General features: G+C 42.9%; 7 protein-coding genes across 7 annotated transcripts; 4 read left to right on the top strand and 3 right to left on the bottom strand.

Moving 5' to 3' along the window:
- Positions 1 to 75: 75 nt before the first annotated feature.
- Positions 76 to 2,601, top strand: PHALS_03489 (uncharacterized protein; the record flags this gene model as incomplete). Its single annotated transcript, XM_024717706.1, has 14 exons — positions 76 to 223; positions 284 to 378; positions 447 to 543; positions 599 to 628; positions 684 to 845; positions 913 to 1,188; positions 1,251 to 1,352; positions 1,415 to 1,499; positions 1,561 to 1,597; positions 1,659 to 1,799; positions 1,859 to 1,894; positions 1,950 to 2,282; positions 2,340 to 2,504; positions 2,566 to 2,601. 14 exons carry the CDS (start codon positions 76 to 78, stop codon positions 2,599 to 2,601), a joined length of 1,743 nt encoding a protein of 580 aa, XP_024583178.1.
- A 6,293-nt stretch (positions 2,602 to 8,894) lies between these two features.
- Positions 8,895 to 9,508, bottom strand: PHALS_03488 (peptidyl-prolyl cis-trans isomerase nima-interacting 1-like; the record flags this gene model as incomplete). The annotated part of the gene is made up of 5 exons (XM_024717705.1): positions 8,895 to 8,903; positions 9,031 to 9,185; positions 9,254 to 9,313; positions 9,385 to 9,438; positions 9,502 to 9,508. The coding sequence occupies 5 exons, from the start codon at positions 9,506 to 9,508 to the stop codon at positions 8,895 to 8,897; spliced, it is 285 nt and encodes a 94-aa protein (XP_024583177.1).
- A 104-nt stretch (positions 9,509 to 9,612) lies between these two features.
- Positions 9,613 to 11,504, top strand: PHALS_03487 (atypical abc1 abc1-a protein kinase; the record flags this gene model as incomplete). The annotated part of the gene is made up of 3 exons (XM_024717704.1): positions 9,613 to 10,325; positions 10,398 to 10,518; positions 10,593 to 11,504. The coding sequence occupies 3 exons, from the start codon at positions 9,613 to 9,615 to the stop codon at positions 11,502 to 11,504; spliced, it is 1,746 nt and encodes a 581-aa protein (XP_024583176.1).
- Positions 11,505 to 11,685: 181 nt separating this feature from the next.
- On the top strand, positions 11,686 to 13,695 carry PHALS_03486 (forminhomology 2 domaincontaining protein; the record flags this gene model as incomplete). The annotated part of the gene is made up of 7 exons (XM_024717703.1): positions 11,686 to 11,760; positions 11,835 to 11,927; positions 11,992 to 12,711; positions 12,774 to 12,877; positions 12,937 to 13,159; positions 13,226 to 13,489; positions 13,555 to 13,695. The coding sequence occupies 7 exons, from the start codon at positions 11,686 to 11,688 to the stop codon at positions 13,693 to 13,695; spliced, it is 1,620 nt and encodes a 539-aa protein (XP_024583175.1).
- A 177-nt stretch (positions 13,696 to 13,872) lies between these two features.
- On the bottom strand, positions 13,873 to 16,301 carry PHALS_03485 (uncharacterized protein; the record flags this gene model as incomplete). The annotated part of the gene is made up of 3 exons (XM_024717702.1): positions 13,873 to 14,365; positions 15,617 to 15,818; positions 15,887 to 16,301. The coding sequence occupies 3 exons, from the start codon at positions 16,299 to 16,301 to the stop codon at positions 13,873 to 13,875; spliced, it is 1,110 nt and encodes a 369-aa protein (XP_024583174.1).
- A 78-nt stretch (positions 16,302 to 16,379) lies between these two features.
- Positions 16,380 to 17,965, top strand: PHALS_03484 (ubiquitin carboxyl-terminal hydrolase 8-like; the record flags this gene model as incomplete). The annotated part of the gene is made up of 4 exons (XM_024717700.1): positions 16,380 to 16,820; positions 16,899 to 17,139; positions 17,207 to 17,345; positions 17,410 to 17,965. 4 exons carry the CDS (start codon positions 16,380 to 16,382, stop codon positions 17,963 to 17,965), a joined length of 1,377 nt encoding a protein of 458 aa, XP_024583173.1.
- A 1,205-nt stretch (positions 17,966 to 19,170) lies between these two features.
- PHALS_03483 (uncharacterized protein) lies at positions 19,171 to 19,590 on the bottom strand (the record flags this gene model as incomplete). Its single annotated transcript, XM_024717699.1, has 2 exons — positions 19,171 to 19,317; positions 19,480 to 19,590. 2 exons carry the CDS (start codon positions 19,588 to 19,590, stop codon positions 19,171 to 19,173), a joined length of 258 nt encoding a protein of 85 aa, XP_024583172.1.
- Between the last annotated feature and the right edge of the window lie 1,855 nt (positions 19,591 to 21,445).

The raw sequence follows: 21,445 nt of genomic DNA, 5'->3' as shown, positions 1-21,445 counted from the left end.
CTAGTAATATTACTATAGCAGTCGGTAGCATTTGACACACTAACTTGCCCAACTTCAACATGACTTCAAAGAGTGATGGTTTCTCGGTTTCCGCTGAAGTCCGCAATCATTTCACACTACGAAAAAGTGTTGTTGATGGCGAAGACTAACTGTGTAGATGAAGCAGATGTCTCCATGCCGACCTTGATTGAAGGCGAGATTGGAGAGCTGCGTAAATACATTGGTGCTTTTTACCCTCCTATCTTCAACAGCTTGTAACGTCATTCACGGAGTATTAATGCAGTCGAGATGATGCACGCTGAGACTATACTGCTGGAAAGCATCAAATTGAATGAGCATGACGTGGCACGAACGAATGCTCGCATTGGATATTTTAAGGTCATCTCAGTAAAACTGGCAAAGATCTGACATACTATTTTTCAAGGAATTGTTTTTTCATCTGACAGGACTTGATCGCTCAAGAACGGGCGCGGTACAAATTGCTGAATGAAAGATTAAAAAGCGACACAAATGAACTTAAGACTCTTGAAATGAAGCTAGTCGGTAAGGATGGGATGTATTTCATTCCTGCTGCTGATATCTCACTGACATCAAGAAGATGCTGAGAAAAATAATAGAAAATTTAAAGGTTAGTGACTTATTCGCGGAGTCTATGGTAAAAAACTACAGCTTGTATCGTTTAGATAACATCACCCAACATGAAAGTGATGTGAAAATGCTACGCTCACGATATAACCAACTGCGCGCCGCTATGCTCGGTTTGAGGTGCCAAATCTTGGATGCCACTACAAATCTGGGCAAATTATCACTAAAACGGGAGTTGTTGGTTAAAGAGACACAAAATGGTGCTTATTTGATACAGCGAGGAAGAGGCATTAAATACTCATCTGCACCTTTGTTTGGTATATGCAGCCACAATCGCCATCAATGAGTGCCCTGAGCCATCAGCACAGCGCATAGATCATCAAACTCTTCGGGCTAAGATCAAATGCACGCAACAACTCATAGCTCAGATAAAGGAAGAAAATGGACAGCTAAGCAAAAGGCGTGCTCAGCTCGAAGACGAGATTCATCAGTGCGAGGAAGATACTTTCAAGCTGTATGATTCGATTTCAATCAAGGAGAAAGAGACCGAAATCTTGTTTAAACGCTTGCGAAGTAACACTTTCTGCATTATTAAAGAAAACGGTAATTCGAAAAACTAATGATGGAGGTGTGCAGCTCGAGTTCTGATTGTTTGATCGGTTCAGCAAAGATCGAAGGCAAAGTGAAGACTAAACGCAGAAAATGTAATCTGAAGATAAAAAATCAGATAAACACTCTCAAGCGCCGAATCTTTTCTATCAAGTGTGGTATGGAGGAGCTCTTGCTTGATGTACAATAATGACGCTGACGCATTGCAAAAATACTATAGAGGTCGATAAGGGTCAAATGACAAACGAGGACACCCTTTCATGTATCGGTGCCTTATCAACGAAACGCGAGGACTTGGAACAGAGGTGACAATGTTGTTCACAGTTGGTGTAGTTTCACTAAGCTTTGCATTTTTGACCTGTTCAGCTTAATCGAACGGGATGAGCAAATAGCCGCCGCCGAAGTAAATATAATCAGGCAAATTAATCTTTTTTGAGACAGGATTGTTAATTTGCTGAATCCAGGGCACAGTCACCGAGCTGTCTACATCGATAAAAGCATTAGGTCAGAAAAGAGAAGAGTTCGATAAAGTGCATCTCGAAGAAGCCTTAAGTGCAAAGCGTGATGACATCAACGCGATTTTAAAACGGCTGGACGATAAACAGGTGTGTGCTCTTTTAGCTTAATTCTTGTATCATTTACAACTACTCTAACCAAGCAGCAGGAAGATCTCAAGAAAATAGATGCGAACCACTCTCAAGTATGCTGCATCCTGATTAGCCTTGTCATCGAATAGAAACTCATACTGCGAGCAGCTTAATGCAACGTTGACAGATATAAGCACACAGATAATCACTGCAACAGATGCAGCCGAAAAGCTAGATATTGAAATCAACTCTTTGTCCAAAGACATTGAAGACCGAAAAGCAACACGCAGAAGTTTAATGGCATCTATCGATGATGAGAAGAAAAGGAACGACGAACTTCAGGCCAAACACGAAGACAGTCAGCGCGAGAAAGAAAATATTGCTCAAACCCATGCAATGCTTTGTCACCAACGTAGTTCACTGATCGAGTCAGAACAAAAGTTGACGTCGGAAATCAATGCAGCAGAGGTGTTAAGCCAAACCTTGTGGGATGGTATCCAGGTTTGTTTACAAATCACCTTTTTTGTGTATTAGTTTTGTTTTAATTTATCTTTGTAGCATGGGACGGAATATGTCGCGAGACTCCGACAAACGAATGCACTTTTTAAGGAAAAGGATAAATGCGTTGAATTTGAGATTCGACGTCACGAGTTCAGCTTGCAGCAGGAGTGTGCACAAGAAGAATTCCAACTCGAAGCTGATGTTGCTGCTTTGGATGAAAAGGTAGAACTTAACGCACTGAAAACTGTTATTAAGCTTAATATTCTCATGTCCATGCTTAAAGATCAAGCTTGTGGAGCATCAGCTTCGTAGTCTATAGTGAGATTAGATAACAGAGATAGGACAACAAGCACAATTCAGCCATTACTTTTACAATACCACATATTGGGCAATAACACAGTGAGCTTCAAAATAAAAAGTCTTTTGCTTGTTTCTCAAGTGTTCAGCATCAATGAGGCAGATTCAATCAATGTAAACAAACACTCGCAACTGATATGTGATAACTTCATTATCACATTGGGACTCAAATCTAGTTTAGCATGGATCCACATGCGTTTTTGTGATTTGTATATGATTCTCGAGATCCCATGCCGAAATTCATCAGATGGATGAATGACCTAAATATCTTGCGCAACTAAGAGTGCAAATGTCAGGCTTGATTTTTGAGAAAAAAATCTCACAGTCTGATTGTTATTGGGTTCAGAGACCGACTGAAGTTGTCGCTATACGAGATTTCTGGTTTGATACAATGAAAAATAGATCACCGATGTGGACGAGCAGTCACACCCAAAAAGTGTGACTGCCCTGCCTACCCGCATTCAAATGGGTGTGTGATAGTTGAGTGGGTTGGACGCCCCACTAATCGAACAAGCCCCATCGTATAATTCGTAGTACAAATCCCGGGGTTAATACGGATTAGATGGCTACCAGCATCTTGTGCTGGATAAAATAAATCCTAGAGTATGGGTTCCGGTATCATGAATCTTTAGGAGACAGACTTGGGAATCGGTATGTGTTTAAGGTTATTGATCATTGGTCTAGCGACGCGCTGTCCGCCGTGCGGGCGGTTAGTGCATGGTCAGTCCCAATTCATGCCACCCGCTCTTCCAGATCGCTCTACAACCAGTTATGGCAGGAGTTGTTTTCGCGATATTTGTAATGTTAACTCATGTTATAGATGATAGTGTGCTTTCTCCTGCCTTACCCTCCACTGCGTCTGCTATGGTTTGCTCTGTATAAGAGTAACTTATAAATTAAGCGTACTTAACGCTTTGTTGAAGTCAATGATTCGCAACATCTGCGTCTATCGAATATGTTTATTTAAGGTTCAACACCGAACCTTATTCTGCGATTAATGAAGAGCCTTTACTGCAGCGAGGCATGATTCGTACGGATCGCAAAGCGCTCCTCTCCTGGCAAGTACGCACGGAGCTTGACCAAAGCATATCTCATTGCTAGAAGCCCTTAGTCATTAACTAGATAGGTTCGTTTCGCGAGCCAGAGTTGTTCCGATCGATACAAGACACCTTGCTCTTCACAACCATGGTACAATCGCTTGCATCGCCAGCCAAATTGAAAGACATTCCAATGGATTTGTAGTCGCAAGGACAGAAACTTGTCACAAGCTCTTCTTCACTTTGGCAAAGACCACCTGGTGAGCTATTGACCGTTTCCACTCAACGATATTCTACAAAGAGTCGTTAGGGGTTGCACCAATGTTACATAATTGCGCATGCATTTGTGTAAGCAGCTCGCCATGCCCAGCCATTGTCTCAGCTGTTTCACATTGTTCAGCACAGGCCAATCATTTACAGCTTTGATTTTCGTCGGATCTATACAGACGCCAATCTTGCTCACAAAGCATAGGAATCTCAGATAAAAGTCTCGGCAGAGTTGTGCAGGAAGAAAACAAATGCATTTTTATATCATCTCGCATATTTTGGCAGATTTGACGACGATTTTGATGAACATCGAAATCAGACTTATCATTTGTTTTCTTTTTATGGACGATTATAGCGCCAAAGTAATTCTAAAAATCTTGCACATACAATCTCTCGCAACGGACGCTGACGATCCGTATGGGTGTTATTCGTGATAATTCAACAGTCTTAATTGAATACAGCTACCAATAATATTCCTCTACCAGCAAAGAGAACAATGTGTGGGATGCTCTGCAAATCGCTGGTCTCGCTCTTAACGCACCAGCAAGCTTTAACTATCAAAGATGCAGGAACGCCACATCGTGCCTACACAAATACTTATACAGACGATATATTTAACAATTACTGTCAGAGTACCGGGAATTAGATGCAACAATCCACACCGACAATTTCGGGCAGTGTTTTAATTTAGCAATCTTTTCGTTAACTTATTATGATTAGTCGGAAAGCTTTTTCTGCAAGCAGACCATACAAAGATTGAAACCATCGTAACTTTACCATTATTGCGATACAAATGGAACCCAGAAAAGCTGTCTAACTTGTCCAACTACTAAAACAGGTGTAGTGCATATTATGTGTACATGTCAAGTCTCAATAGGCTCCTTAAAAAGGATGAAGAACGGTGCTGATGTGTGGCAATAAATATGCTCTTCACGGCTGTAAATATAATGCGTGTCGTAATTCTGAATCAAATCTCATGTCATCTGTGACACTCCGGTCTTTACCGTAGCCATAGTCTGCGCGCTACTTCAAGCAGACAACAATGGGTAGGAGCTTGTGAATGGGTCTGGTGAATGAGATGACAAAGAATACCTATTTAATCACAAGGATATACTTGTAATGACGTACGATCTCGTCAAATTCAAGGTACACCTGATTTGCTTTTTAGCCATATGGGACCTGTACATACCATGCGGTGTTGCGCACAGAGGCGCCTCTCGCAAAGATTAATACGATAGTTATGATCTTAGGGTACTCTTCTGAGGTGGGATTTTATCTGATCCACTTAATGTGGTAGAGTATGCATCCAGGGTAGGTATGTCACGATGGTGACGTCACACATTAACTTGAGTGTCCGGACGAGATCTATTAGGTTCTGCATAGAGAATAGTTTCGAAAAGCAGGATGTCATTCATCTAGGATACCCTTTTTTAGAAAATGCTTGATACTGAACGTGTGTAACGCTGAACAATCACATAGATATGGCCGGATGGAGCGCATTGATTGCGTGACGTAATGTGCTAAATTTTGTTAGACGATCTACGGATTCGTTATGCCTCGCTGATATCAGCCTGACTACCCTATGGATCAAAGTTGAAGAGTTCATCCCGAGGCCAGCGTTACGCGAAGCACAAGAGGATAGAAATGTTTCATCAAGCGGTATCCAGTTACCTAATTCTGCGACATCGCTACATCTCACCGATTACGGCCGTAACCATAAAGAGAGATGGTTTGTCAAAAATATTTCAGACGCATTTTGTGTTTGACGTAGGCTTACTATAACTAAAAGACGATATCGATCTCGTGGAGGGTTAAAGATTGATGAACCTTGTTGACAATAAAATAACGTCTAACCTTTTCCCTGCAATTGAGCTGCCTTCTGCACAAAGGTGTAATGCACTTGGAATTTCTCTGAGTTTTTTGTTCGATAACGTTACTTATAGGCTGACATAGCTACACTTGTAGCCTTTTGGAGGGGTCAACAGCCTACAAAGCTCGCGAGTATCAGTAAGAGGCTGACAAGGTTTGATGAGCGTGAAGTGATCCATTTCCACGTGAGACAAATACGGATAGTGGGTCGGTAAATCAACCATGGCTTTGAATAGCGCTTGAGAAGGTGAGAGAAAACCCCACAAACCAAACGTTTGCGGAGTCTGATGCCCACTTTGACAAGATTGCCCCAGGGCCGTTGCGCCGATGACTAGACGCATCCTCGGTATCTATCTCATTCAAAGAAGATGCACGCTAGCCTGGAACAGCGCTCCTACAAGTGGGAGAGAGTCCTGGTTTTGGTCCAGGCTCAGGTTTGATCGATCAATGTAAGCCGTACTGTTAAGAGCAAGAACACGTGGTGATAAGTTTTTTACTTTCGCCGTCGATGTCACGTTGCATACTTTGCACAAAGTCAAGTATCGTACGACGCTCTATCTTACGGATGCTCCGCCGAAGCTGGCTTGTAAGTAGTAATACAGGCGAGGCAATGTGCCTTCTTCACTCGGTGGTGAGATACTTTCCTACATTTTTGCCAGCATTCAGTCCCAAAAGTATAATCCTCATGGAACCTGCTCTGGGTGTACTCAGTAGTTTCGAACACTGATCAGAGAGCGCTTGTGAGGCGAATCTTGAGCGCTTTTTTGGATCTTTATTTGATCTGAAGTTAGGTGCTGGATTGATTCGCCCCGTTACGGAAGGCAATTTGTGATGATACGAATCCATAAGCTCAACGGATTGAATGTGATAGAGTCGCCGCAACTATTTCGCTTACAGACGCGCAAGCTCTGCTTGAACCCATTCCAGCTATTTATCATAGACTCGGGCGTCTTCGCAAGTTCGCGGTGGGATGACTCAAACCCCTTCGCTAGAAACGCAATTAGCAACCTATACCGGTGTGGAGTGGAACATTGAGAACATTTTCATCCCAGAGAGATTCCCACACAACGAGGTTTGCCGTAAGAGGCAAGCATTCCATAGTGGGACCTGGATTGTCACCGTGATTTCTCAAAACACCTAGGTTGTCATTTCGAGTATGAAATCAATGTTGTCAGCCGCGGGAGCCACGCTTATCCCTGCAGCCCATTTAAGCCACACTGGTACGTAAGTCGATGCGCCTTCGATTCTGGTTGGGCTCGTTCGGGAGGTATCAGAAGGTGCAACTAGAGGAGAAAATTACGTGCGTAATGGGAGATCGTAAAGTGTGTTTTTTGCGCAATATGGTATAATATGCTTTTGTCGGTTTTGGTTACGTACCGTATTGTGGTGTGCGTATATATTATACTATAACACTACCTGGCCTAAAGCAAGGCTCAAAGGTATCAAAGGACTAGTGTGGGTCCGACTTAAAGGGTAGATTTGTAGGGATACGTGCGATTGTACCCACACGCATTGCAATAAATAGGGTCATGCTATCGAAGATAGTAAATCAGGTATATTAAATACAAGCTTAAAGTATCGTATAATTTATACATGAATAATTTGAAATATGTCACTTTCAAAATTAAAAGGTCTAAATCAGGAAGATACTAAAATGGAAGAAAGAGGTAGTGAGGCTTTCAGTTCTGCTCTTAGGCGGACATTCGGAACCGCGCTTCGCGTGGAAATGCTCCTTGCTGAAACGGTATTAGCTCTTGTCATGATGGTCTGATGAATGCCTTCTGCAATTTGGAAGTGTTCTTACAAGCACCACAGATGATCGACGGAGGCACATACATCAAATTGACAGGCGAAGAAATCACCCCTTTGTTACTGGATGTTTTCAACCTTATAGCACGCCACGTGGTCAGCCAAATGGTTGAAGCGATGACGTCTAGGTATCTCACAATCTGCCTTGAGATTTTAAGGAGCTGCGAGCTGCATTCACTATTGGTAAAGGATAAGCTCCGCCGAAACTGGCGCTTTTTGTTTTAAAGCAGATTTTGAGCTGAATGTGAGCATTTATTGCTTTGATAACGACGTCTCTAGTAAAAAACCGCACATCGAAGTCACGATTGACGGTCAAGGAATAGGCCCTACTTGCGCTCAATTAATAAAAAATGTTCTGGTTGCAGGCCTCAACCTTATACGAATCGCGCGATAGGAGATGATCAGCTTAATGTTATATGGAATGCGAGGGACACTAATGAATCTATTTGCAGTGCATAGCAAAAGCTTGATTAGCTTCTTGTAGATAAGTGAAAATTGTCGTTTACGTTCAACAAATTAGCCTCGCCCTGGAACTGATCTCGAAAGATGACAGAATAGCGAATACCTTTCGAACCGTGCAAAGTAACTTTGATAGTGTCTAGCAAAAATATAGCAACGAATGGTTACAAGATTTGCGATTGTTTTACTTTAGTAAAGAGTCATACTTTTTATGGTCTCAGCCAGTAGCACACACTTGACTACATTTTCAGCGTTTCTGTATCCTAAATTAAATTTGTCCGCTCACTTTACTTCGCCGGCTCATTAGGTATATCGCAAATACTAAAGTAGAGGTTAAGCTAATTTCGCTGTCTTGAAGACATTTGGTCTCTCCATATCGCACGCATCTTCCTCGCGTAGAAGTACGCAGTACGCGCATACCCTTCGGTTTTTCCTGCTGCCTTGCACTCGGAGACGTCTAATTTGTATGCTCGATGATGAATTATCTAATGTGAATGTCGATCCCCCATATTGACTTCGAACGTAACTTCTGTACCATTCCAATGCTCTAAATCGATCAGCTAAATTTGCTCTCAGTCGTGTACGAACAGGTGCACTGCAACTGGTTGCATCAGCTGCAATGCTTGAGCTTAACTTTGTTGAACAATTGTCTAAATGATTAGATCGAAAGGATGAAAAGTCAATTCAAGAATTAAGTCGAAAGGTGTATGCACTTGTTGTTCGTACGTCATCATGCTATGAAGTTATTCGACAAAAGCAGATATTAGCAATACTGCCACTTAATGTCAATGGCATCCTGCTGCTTCTGACATTGCTATGGTATCTAAAAATCCATAAGTTCAGTCACATTCTGCAGCATTGGTAGCCACGTCCACAACAATCATTTATGCGGTACGGAGGATGATGTGCACTCCACTGTCCGTGTCGACAACGTCGCTCAACTCGCCCACCTTAAGTGCAAATGTAGCGTCTTCAAACGGTTTTTGCATCATGCCACGGCCAAAAGGACCAAGGTCACCACCGCGCGTACCGCTGTTGCAATCGCTAAATTGCTTTGCCAGGTCCTCAAACTTGGCCTGGCCAGACACAATCTGCGAGCGCAGCTCTGCATAGACAGCAATTTACAGTCAATAGTCATTCGTTTGTCAATTTCTTAATAACAATCATATATACCAAGTAGCTGTTGAATTGCTTCTTCCTTTGAGCGCGTAATGTTGTCAGACAGACGTGAAGCTGCAAATACAACAAAATAGTATCACGTATAGAATCTCTAGTATATAGCTGCCATGAATCGTATTTCATACCGGGACGGCGCGAGCCCTTATGCTTAATTAGCAGGTGAGATGCACGTACTTGCTCTGTTCCATCGCATACACAGCGTTAGACGTCGAAACAGTCTGCGCAGATTAGAAGCATCGCACCAGCCATTATTCGTATTACTATTTCCAAGCAGCAAATATCTTAAATCAGATTGATGTATCGAACATCAAGCTAGCATCTATTATCTTTGTGATCTATTAGTTGTCAATTTGATGTGGACGAAAGACTTTATGCGCGTGCTGCTGGGTGCCAGCAAAGTCGCAGAAGAAATTGCTCGTACCCAAAAACACGATGTCGTGGTCAAAAGCGGGCGGTTATATAAGCACGCAGTGGAACTGACTCGTTTAGGTCCTGTTCTCTTGAATCGAGAAGGTTCTATACCTCCTTCACCTACGACTGCTACTCCAGCAAAAATATTGCAAACAACACAGCAGGATGTCCAGCGGGAAATACAAGAGGAGACTCCAGTCGTTAAGGAGCAGAAACTGCCGATTAGTGAGCCGCCAAAGGATCTAGATGAACGGGTGGAGGCGAAGACACTTCAAAAGGATTCGATCCAGCTCACCAAGGTAGATGAAAAGAACGAGACCAAACCGAAATTCTCGACACCTTCAATTGAAGAAAAAGAGCCACCTAAAAAGGTGTGGGAGGAAAGACATGTGCCATCGTCTCCATTATCTCGTATCTTGGGTTTTGGTGGTCTTGCAGCGAGGTTGGCTGTAGGTACAGCGGCAGAGATCGTTCGAAGTGGCGGCAAAAACGGTACCTACAATGCGCTGGTATCTGATGCCAATGTTGAAAAGCTAGCAGAAACATTATGTACAATGCGAGGCGCGGCACTGAAGCTTGGTCAAATGCTAAGCATTCAGGACGAAGCCATGATCCCGTCAAAGCTAGCAGTAGCTTTAGATCGCGTGCGGGAAAAGTAAGTACCAGATTGATGTATATGTAATTTTGATCACGATGGAGTGTTAACAAATCGTGTTTTTTATTGAAGTGCACACGTGATGCCAAAGGATCAACTCCATCGTCAACTTGAGAATGAGCTTGGGCACGAGTGGCGCAGCAGATTTCAGGAATTTGACGATGTTCCTATTGCCGCTGCATCCATTGGACAGGTAGATACTTGCCTCGGTCTTTTCGCAGTGTTGATCTATGAGATTCTAATAAATAAAGCATTTTAACGATTCAGGTGCATCGAGCTACGCTTTTAAATGGCGACCGCGTGGCAATTAAGATTCAGTATCCAGGTGTTGCTGAGTCCATCAGCAGTGATCTGCTAAATTTGAAGAGATTGGTGACGTATACTAATATATTGCCGCGCGGGTTATATATTGATGAAATCATTCGTGTGGGCAAGGAGGAACTCACGGCTGAATGTGATTACGTTAGTGAAGCGCATAATCAAGAGCGTTTTAAGAAGCTGATTGATGAAAGTGGCATGAATAGAAAATATGTGGTACCGCGAGTGTATCGTGAACTATCAACGTCGCGCATCTTGACGACGCAATTGATCTCTGGAGTTGCAATTGACAAGGCAGTTCATCTTTCTCAAGAAGTTCGCGACAGCATTGCTCGTCGCATCCTTGAACTTACAATTTTTGAGCTCTTCAATTGGCATTTTATGCAGACAGATCCAAACTGGAGCAACTTCATGTACAATGCATCTACCGATACAATTGGATTGGTAGATTTTGGTGCTGCTCGTGAATATGCAAAGTCTTTCGTGGATGACTATTTTAATATCGTATGGGCTGCCGCGAACGAAGATGAGAAGACGCTCATCGATTACTCGATCAAGATGCGATTCCTCACTGGTGACGAGTCCCCAGGTATGTTGCGTGCTCATATTGCTGCAGGTATGGTAGTTGGTGAGCCCTTTCGGTCCCATGAGCCGTTCGATTTCGAGAAAAGCAAGTTGACTACCAGACTAGGCCAGCACACTGAAGTTTTTATGCACGGCCGTTTGACGCCACCTCCGCAAGAAGCATATTCTCTTCATCGAAAACTGGCAGGCGCTTTTCTTATGTGTATCAAGCTGCGTGCCGTCGTCCCTTGCCGAGATGTGCTTGAAGATGTTCAACGTCGATATTACTCTTACTAAACATGTTTAACACCAAGATAATAAACAATGAGCAAGTTTACAAAATGTGCGGAATTTGTACAAGGCCAAGACAGATATTGAAGATTCTAACATTTTTTCTACAGGAAAGGCAGCAAGACATATAGACTAGTTACGCTTTTGCCTAGATATTCTCAAAAGAGTCTCAGACTTTGACTTGAAGATGTTTCTAGCACAAATTCGCTTGGCTGCCGCGCCAAAACTAGAATGTCAGGCTGGCCTTCTAAGACTTATCGGTGTACGATTTTCAATCTCTGTGGTAGTGCGTTTATTCTAAACAAATACTTTTGTGTATTCTCATGAACGAGAAAGGGAGACTCTGTCACGCCGAGGATGGAGAAAAAATCGGAGAGCTCAACTCAAAACCAAGAGAAAGCTGAGGTTCTGGGTCAACCGGTGCAAAAGGTACTAATGATCATTGCTGAATAGTAGCTCTTCCTTTCTCAAGTGCCGAATCGACGTGGTACAGACAACTTTAGAAAACAGGATAGAAATGTGGAGCGTGGATACTCGTCCAGCTTTTGCTGCTGAAGATCAATTGACACATTATCGAACGATGCTTAAAGTTGGAGTCCCTCGTCCTGCTGTTGAGAGGCAAATGCTCAAGAATGGAATCAATCCTGCTGAATTAAACGGTCCAAATTTGAAAGGGAACATTTGTATCGAGAAGTGCCCTCAAACAGAGTCGGATGCTGTTGTGGTGGCTAAAACAATGCGTCGCAGATGGCACTGGAATGAAGCTTTGAAACCTGATGAAGCTGCTTTGACAAAGGAAAAATCGGTTTGGACTCAGTGCAGGAAAGAGGACGCACAGCGGCGAGTCTCTGTTTTGTCTCAGGCTCGCATTCACGAGCTCTTTGTGAAAGAAATTGACAATTCGGAGACCGACGAACGTGATTCACTGGCTTCGTCAACTAGTGATACTGATCTTTTTGTAGCCACGGAGCATCCTTTTCCATCAGCAAGAACAGAGAAGGTGCGAGTGATGAAAGGAACTAAAGGCACGAACCTTGAATTTGTCGTAAGACGTCTCAAGATTCCTTTCGCCCAGGTGGCGAAAGATATAAACATTCTGACGGCAATGTATCTGCAAGATACAGATATTAAAACAATGTTGGCCATGTGGCCCAGTGTGGCTGAGCAAGTTGTTCTGGATGAATTTTCGGGAGAATTTGACTTGTTAGGACGTGTAAGTTATCACGATGACTTTATATAATGTTTCATGATATCAAACTCAGTTGTTTCTTTTAGTGTGAGCAGTTCTTGGTTATGATTCGTAAGGTTCCGATGGTGAAAGAAAAGCTCCAATGTCTCCTACTAAAACAAGAACTTCGTTCGCGAGCTGAAGATCTGAAGTACGCTTAATGTTCTGACATCGATTAGCACGTCAACTTATTGACTTGTATCTGTGCAGACAGTTGGTGGATTTAGTGACTCGAGCTTTGAATCAGATTTGCTCGAGCGCAAAATTTGGTCGAGTGATCAGGCTTCTTCGTGATTTTGGTAATCTAGCAAATGAAGAACACGTGACGAATTTTCGAGCAACGTTCTCATTGCAGTCGCTATTAAGTTTGAATCACACAAAAGCATTTGATCAAAAGACTACGATTTTCGACGGGTTTTTGTATCTCCTACAGGTATGCCACGCACTATTCCTCGAACACTGTGCGACCAGATGTAATGTGTAGTTAACTCTTTTGTAGACGGAACATGATGGAGATCTTGCATATTTCTACGACGAGATAAATCTCATAGTTCAGTGCAAGGGCGTTTCTGTCAGCGGTCTACTATCCGAGTTCACCCAGCTTCAAGAAAGTCACTTTCTTGTCCAAGCTGTTGCCAAAGCAAGCAGCACTTCGTATGACGATGATTCAAAACTTGCTCACGATGCATTCAATCAATTTGCTGATGAAATCAATGACACGTTGTGTGGTGTGCAAGAAAGCTTCGACAACATGGAAGCGAGCGTACGATCTCGTGCTGACCACTTTCAGTACCTCTTTTTTAACAAAATGTTCTTTTTCGTGTCCAGAAACGAAAATTTGTGTCCTGGTTTGAAGAGAATCCAAACGTACCATTAGACCAGCACCTGAAGGCCATAACTCAGTTTGCTTCTGACGTTAAAAACAGATTCGCTGTTCTGAACAGTGCATTGCGACAGTGTCGAAATTAACTAGTTACAACCGTTGGCAAGACATTAGAAACAATTACGTCAGAAACGTCTTATGTGAGTTGAAACTGTCAGACGCGGCACGATCGAAAAAATGTGTTACTTGTTTAAAAGTTGAATTATGATACAGAGCTTCATTAAGGCGTGTATAAATTAAATGAGTACGAATGTTGCTGTGGTTTAGAGTCCAATCATAGCAGCGTTTTTGCATATAAACAGCATAAAGCGGTTGCGGCACTCTTGTAGCTGATCTTGCATGTCGACGAAAGCAAAGTGGTTATAGTGGACTCGGCATAGATACTGCATCATCCTTAGCATTTGCTGGCACATTTGTCGGATCTGGGGTACGGTCAAGGGCTCTGAAGAGGCCATGAGCTTTCCAATTTGCTCTAACGTAGTAAAGTAATTGCGCACAGCCGTGTCTTCGCAGCATAGGTCATGACACAAATCTATAGCCACGAGTAGTAAAAGCTCTAATTCCTCACGCAACAGTGTAGCTTCCTCCAGCACCATTTCAAATTCAAGCTCAGTCCACGAATACCGCGCGCGCTTTTCTCGACATTCGTCGCTTATGACGATTTTGCGCTTACGACCTGCAGAGACTTGAGGCGGCAACGACTGGCGATTATCAAAAAGCATCATATTGGAACCGTCGATGGCGAACGTGTGCGATCTGGTGACGAGAAGCAACAAATTGGGCTTCGGTTCTGTGGAATGAATTACCTCGACTTGTACTTGGTAAAGCACGTTAATAAATGAGCTGCTGATGCAAAAGCTGACAGAAGATGGGCGCCATCAAATATTTGGAACCGGATGGCGTGAAAAATTGCGCACTGTCGACGGGAAAGTAGGGAGCATGAATTTTTTTTCACTTGGTTTCAGTAAGTACTGTCGCTTGAAGCAACTTGTCGCGTCTCTATTTTCAGGGAACTGTTTTGCTCTTAGCCTTGTTGAATATGAAAATCCTGGTCCGTGCCTCTGTAAAATGTTGGCATCCATATGACCCAATTAATATCACCACATGTCTTGTCTGAATTATTTCAGTGGATGTGCTGCGTGATTCAAAAGAGAAAAGAAATCTAGAAAATTTCTGATCTTACTATTTAAAATTCTAAGAAAAAAAGTAGCACCTGGTACTTGCCGAGGTAGTTTTGCTTATCATGGGTATGCACAGACCGTTAGGTCAAATCGCATAAAATTCACTCGTCTCAGCCGCTATCAATAGTACTCACTTTGTACATCTTCGCTTATATAAGCGACGAAACTCATACCGCTCCGATCTGTTTTGCAACAATCTTGAAGTTCGTAGAAAATTTGAATACTAAAGGCTTTTATAAAAGAAAAAAATCAGCTCAGATTGTCAAGGCTGATATTCCTATTTCACCTGGTGGATGTCTTGATATTCTGAAAAAATGGAGACCGCTAGAAATCGCTACACCGTTGTTGACGGCGTGACGATTCTAAAAATTACTTGAAGGATTAGAACCGGCTATCAACTCAAGTAGTCAGAATATGGGTTCACTTAGAAGGATGTGTTTGACGCCTTGTGCTCGCACATCTTAATGCTAATGATCAGATACAGGCGCCAAATCCTTCTGTGCATGGAAAAGCGGTGGCGTACAAGTACACTTTATTGTCATTTGAATAAATACTAAAGCAAAATTTCATCACCCATAATATTTGTATTCAGCTTAAACTTGTTTGGCTATTTACTGCTTGCTTCATCCCGATGTGCAATAGTGTCACATTTTTGTTGATCATGAAATTTAGCTGCAGTTGGATGGGCAGCTGCGCTATCTTCATGACCGACAGTAACCATCTGCAAAGAAAGGGAAGGGTCAACATTGCCAGCGCCTCGCTCACCTCCATGATCAAATCGCACGTCTAGGATTTGTGTGGTTGAGTGCAGCACAAAATAAATTACCGTCGTGGTACGATTTTGTCTAATTGCACGATCCTCTGTTTCCTCGGCTTTTTACTCCTAGAAACTAGTGGTCTACCTTGCATCAACATATCGAGAGCCTTGCGGTTCACATATTCCCCCGTAGATGCGTCAAGCTGAAGTTGTCGGCCACCCACCAGAAACGTGTACACATCCTGGCCATCATACCCAAGTAACTTGACGTCTGTGACGATAACGCACATGAATAAAAGTCCGCACGATTCACTTCAAAATAATGAATAATTTTCGTACCTTTCGGATTAGCTTCCAGCACCTCCGTTGAGCCAATACCCATGACCAGCACACGCACAAATTCATTAGGGTCACCCACTTTTCGACATGACATAATATCCGTCACCACTTTGTCGCACATTCGCTTGGCCCCAAAATATACAGTGGCTGATGCACTGCAGATAGCTCCACTTGTGGCAAGTACCTCCATCATAAGGGCGCTAGCATCCGATTGATACACGAGACTCCCGGAGAGCAGTATTGAGCAGAACATCTGAAAGCGGCTCACTGGTCCTATCCAGCGCAAAATTTTTCCACCGCAATTTTGCACAATTATTGTTTCATGTATCTTGGAACTCTTCACATTAATAACAGGCTTAATGGAAAAGCTTCGCATCAGCGGAAGTGCTAGCGTAGCCATTCGCCGACGCAGCATATTTTTACTTGTCCTGAAATCATGTGCACCACCTCAATTTAAAGAAATTATATCAGATTTTTCAATTCCGCTTTGGCCATGACAGATTGGCGACCCGCACCCGCACGTACCAGCGTCTTCCGGTTCCCTTGGCTGCTATTTTTCTGGTGGGCACCGACAAAGCTTTGGCTACGTCGCTTGCTAAAATATTGGGTGCAACGGCCTCTCATGAGATTATGCTTGGGATCAATTCATGAAAATGATTATGACTTAACAATCACGGACCAGCATTATTCTGACGCCACACTTCCGTGTGGACTGGTTAATACTGGCAATTTGTGCTTTGTCAATGCAGTTTTGCAGTGCCTAGCTGTGGTTCCAGGGTTTTTGGATGGTGTGAATCGTGCGCTGCAAATGCGCACGCAGCTGCATCACGTACAGGAGATGGATGATGCCCAGACGCAAAAGCTGCTGGTAATTCAAACACTTGTAAGCCTCTTAGAAGGAATTCAAGCTGAACATGACGAAGATGAGGTCGAAGTTGAATCAGAGACAGAAGCAGGACAACGACAGAGACAGATCCGAAATGAGAATCACCAAAGGATGAAACGTTTTAAGTCAGCCGCTAGTCGATGTACCTACTTGATATCTAGTGCTGCCTCCCGACAAGAGCAGCAAGATGCTGAAGAGTTTTTGACGTTTTTGCTGGAATTGTTGCATGGTCTGCTGCGTGCTCCTGCACAGCCAGTGAGATCGGAAGTGGAAGAACGACGACAGTTTTTGCTGTCCGAACAGCGCATTTTAAACAGACTCAGGAGGTACGATCCGGATGATCCGAGATCGTATCTTAATGCTGTAGGTGAGTTTCTTCATACGAACGTGAAGCGATGCAACTGACCAATATGTGTGTTGTGAATGTTGCAAAGAAAATCTTGGTGACTTGCGGTGGAATTATTACTTAAGACAAAGCTCGTCAATTGTTACTGATCTTTTTTCGGGACAGACAGTGCGAGGTTCTCAATGCTGCAGCTGCGCCAAGCTTACATGTCTTCACGAAGAACAACGGTGCGTTAATTTATAGGTCTCGTTCTATAATTGCAGGGCTGAATATCTCTTTTACTGCATTTAGAGTCATTTCACTTTCAATTCAAGCAAGCAAGAGTGGTCAAACACTGGCGAATTGTATAGAAAGTTTTCGTCATACTGAGAAACTTACGGATGAAAACTGCGTGTTCTGTGATGGGTACTGCCAAGTCAAAACTGCGCGTCTCACTCAAACATTGTTTCATCGTGTGCCACCTGTACTGATTCTCACGCTGCAAAGGTTTAGACATACATCGCTGGGAGGGAACATCGAAAAGGTGAACACTAAAGTGAGCTTTCCGTGCGAAAGCGGCGATTTGTTAGACCTAAAGCAAAGTTGTTTTCGTCGTGATACCGAGGAGCGCACTGACTTCGAGCTCATTGCCGTGTGTGCTCACCTTGGGGGATCAAATGATTCCGGTCACTATGTTGCTTACGTGAGGCATCGTGGTACCCGTGGGGACTGTAAACAGTCTGATCAGTGGCTTCGGATTGACGACGATGTAGTCACTGTGATAGATGTAGTGAAGTTTCGGGCCGAAACGGAGACGACTGCGTATCTGCTCTTTTATTCGTTAGTGACCAGTAGTATAGAAATGTAAAATTCAGAAGACTATTATTTTGAGACTAGAGACAACGGAAAATTCAAAAAATTGTGTTTTATGATTTATCCAGTTTCCATAGCTGATTATGTCATACATAAAAATCGTTGTAGCTGCACATACAGATCTAAAATCCACAAGAACAATCGCTTAAAAATTGTGAGCAGGACGAACCGTGTCTATCGGCGCCGCAGGATGAGAGTCAGATTTTAATGTTCAGCCGTTGACCAAATGTCGTATAATTGTAGAGTGTCCAGTCAGCTGCAGCGGGGCTGCCGAAGTTTAGCGCTTGAAGAAGCGTAATTTAGGTCACCGAACTTTCTTTACAAGAACCAATATGAGTGAAGCGATTTTCCTAAATATATATAGTAAAATCTAAATACATGCAAAACTACTGGCTACCTAGCCACATACCGTATTCTTGTTTAGGTGCAGTCACACCATGCCCATCTCGTGTGACACACACCCCAATTACCAGGGTACGAGTAAACCCGTTACAACATCTGAGCCGTAGTAGCCTCGCCTGACCTTCTTCCAGCGCTTAAGAGGGTCCCATTGAAGTTTCAGCCTCAGTGATTTTCTACGCGGTATTTTTCACGCAGAGACACGTCCGAGTAACATTCATTGGTGTCTGAGAGCGACTGTCCAAGAGGACACCGAATAACTCGGATACGAAACTATTTGCCAAATAACGTCTTTTGGCTGTATGGCACATCTCTAAAGCGTCTGGTAACCCGTTTGAGGCTGCCGCTGAGGGTAAGCAAGTATGTGTTGGTGGAAAAGCTGTCTTCCTTTGAGGGCTTGTATCTCCATTCTCGGTACAAACGATTGCCGGTAAATCATCTGCTGTAGCTGTCTGTTATTTGAGAACTGGGAAAGCGATATACTTTCTTAGGTGAATAGTTAACAACCACGCATCGAAAAGATTGACTGGGATACGCCAGCTGTGTTCTCGATAGAAGTCGCTTTTCAATTATAAGACTCTTTTTGTGATTACGCGGTGAAGGCAGGAACTCCGATTATGTGGCTAACTACTGCTTTGATTCTGCTTAAATTCAGAAAATCTGAGTTTTCTTGTTGCAGCTCAAGCGCATCACGTGTAGCAATCGCTAATTGGTCATTCAAGGCTCCATAAAAATAATTCAGCCATCAGCAATCTTGACTAAAGGTGATGGTGTAGTATTAATGTTGGAAGCCTCGATCTATCAGACGGCGCGAGCTTGGAAAATAGCCTGTAGATCTAGATCAAGTGGATAATCACAGGTGATACTTAAGATCAGCGTATGAATTAATCGAGTTGCACGAAACAGTGGAGAAAAAGATTGGCGTAACAGGATGATGTCATCTGATTGCTGCGTCAGATTGTTTGTAGGGTTTAATTAGCATTGATTCGGTTGCGCACCGAAACATTATGACTACTTCGTTAAACAGCAAATAAAATATAAGTTGTTCACATTCTGACATGGCATAGGCCATATGCGTCTTACTTTTGTTTGGGGAATCTCAAAACATACCTGCCGGCGGCCAGCCCCAAGGGTATTAACGGATAAAACAGAAGCTAAGATAGACGTACTAGAGAAGGAATTAGAGCTGTTGGCTGATCTTGAGGAGCGAGGGAAACGCATAGAAGTGCTAATGGGCCACAGATAAATCTACGGTCAAATCAGCCTCAGTCGCACTATGTAATAGAATAGCGTTGAAATGACAAACGTAAGAAGCGCTGCTCACAAACATTTCCTTTATTAAAACACACACGCTTGTGCAACAAGGAAGCGATTCCCGACGTGATGGGAGAAGGATAGTTCGACTTAGAGGGAAGAAGAACGACTTAAGATTTTAAGGGTAACTTTGCAGATAAATCAAAATGAGTTATGGTTCTAGCTACATGCAGAACTCAACAATCGGCTCCTAGATGTTTTACTAATAAAGCGCTCCTAATTTTTAAATCAAGGGTGTACTCTGGTTGAACCTCGGATTCAACTTTACAACATCTTTAGTGTTAAACTAAAAAAAATGAATCATTATCTTTTGTAGAACGTATCTAGAAGAAGTGACTGGCTGATACCACCCATTTTACAAGACAAAGACACGTCATTCTCGTTACCAGTAAAGATTATCATGTAGGAACCAGCTTTCTGTCTCACATAGAACATGTGTGATGTCGGGTTTTCATTTGGGAATACATTTTGTAATCTTCTTTGATAAATTTTAACAATGCATACAAAAGGTACAAATTTATACCTTCGTGTAATGACTAAGGGAAGTCCTGACAACAATCCCTGAAGAAAATATAGCTGTATAAAAGTTTCGCCGAACGTCGCTGACGACGTTTTGGGAATAAAAAGGCCGAATGAAGATTCAAGACAAGCGGCATAAAACGAATTGACAGCTCAACCACGTACGTAGGATACCGAAGCGCAACATGTCGTCGCGAGCGGTGCCCGACTCTGTTTCATTGGTCTAACGAATCCAAAGTCGACATACTGGAGCATCACCTTGTCCGGATGGCGGAAAGGTACTACAATCAATAAGATGGCGTATAGTGAAAATAGCAGTCTGTCTTCGAACGCGCAATGGCGATGTTGTTAAGATTGTTCACTGCCAAGGCATGGAGATCGTTACTTCAGTAACAAGCGATAAGAGCAGCTGGATAAACATTTATTCCATCAAGTGACACTGAGTGAAGCTTGTGAGTCGCAGATAACCTTGTGTAGTGAAGCTTGTGAGTCGCAGATAACCTTGTGTTAGATGATCTTATCTACTATGCAAATCTAGCGACAAAAAAGTCAGTACTCATTTGACGCGGGAGGGCATTCTGCGGTAAGCGGACGATCTAGCGTACTTTGCGCAGTCTACATAGACCAAAATTAGCTACAGGAGGCTGGAAACTGTGGTGACAAGTATGACTTGAAAACAGCTAGAGATGGTACGGGAGTGTGTATCAAATGAAGAGAAGACTGTGTAGCAGATCGAGTAGACTTTTAATGATCAAGTTAAGCTTCCTAGAATATGTTGAAAGCTATAGAAGGTGGTCGGCGAAGGAGCGATCGGCAGCGTGAAGTTATTGACATCAAGGTTAGGTAGGAAATTCAAGTTCGAGTGGAGATGTGGTTCGTAGAAAGTCGAAGAAAAACAAATTTCATGCAGACTACTACCCAATAGGTAGGTAAAACGAGCTAACATGTCACGGTACCGAGCGGGTCGTGACCAGAATGATCGGATATTTTAAGGCCCGTTGTGAAAAATTGTATCAAGCGTTTATAGTGCACGTGTTCGAGACTTTAAAAGAACATTTATGCGCACAAGGCAAACAATCAAGGCAGAAGACTCGTGCAACTTTGCTGCGATTGGCGTGGCTGAACAAATATTACCGTACCTCACAAAATAAAAGCCACTCAAAAAGATCACCTTTTCTGATTTTCGTTCACCTCTTAACATTAAGGTGATTTTTGTTTAACAAAAAAATCACCACATGGGTAA

Source organism: Plasmopara halstedii (genome assembly GCF_900000015.1).
Source record: "Plasmopara halstedii genome assembly, contig: Scaffold_2386, whole genome shotgun sequence".
Taxonomy (NCBI): domain Eukaryota; phylum Oomycota; class Peronosporomycetes; order Peronosporales; family Peronosporaceae; genus Plasmopara; species Plasmopara halstedii.
This window is presented reverse-complemented; position numbering and strand designations above follow the sequence as displayed.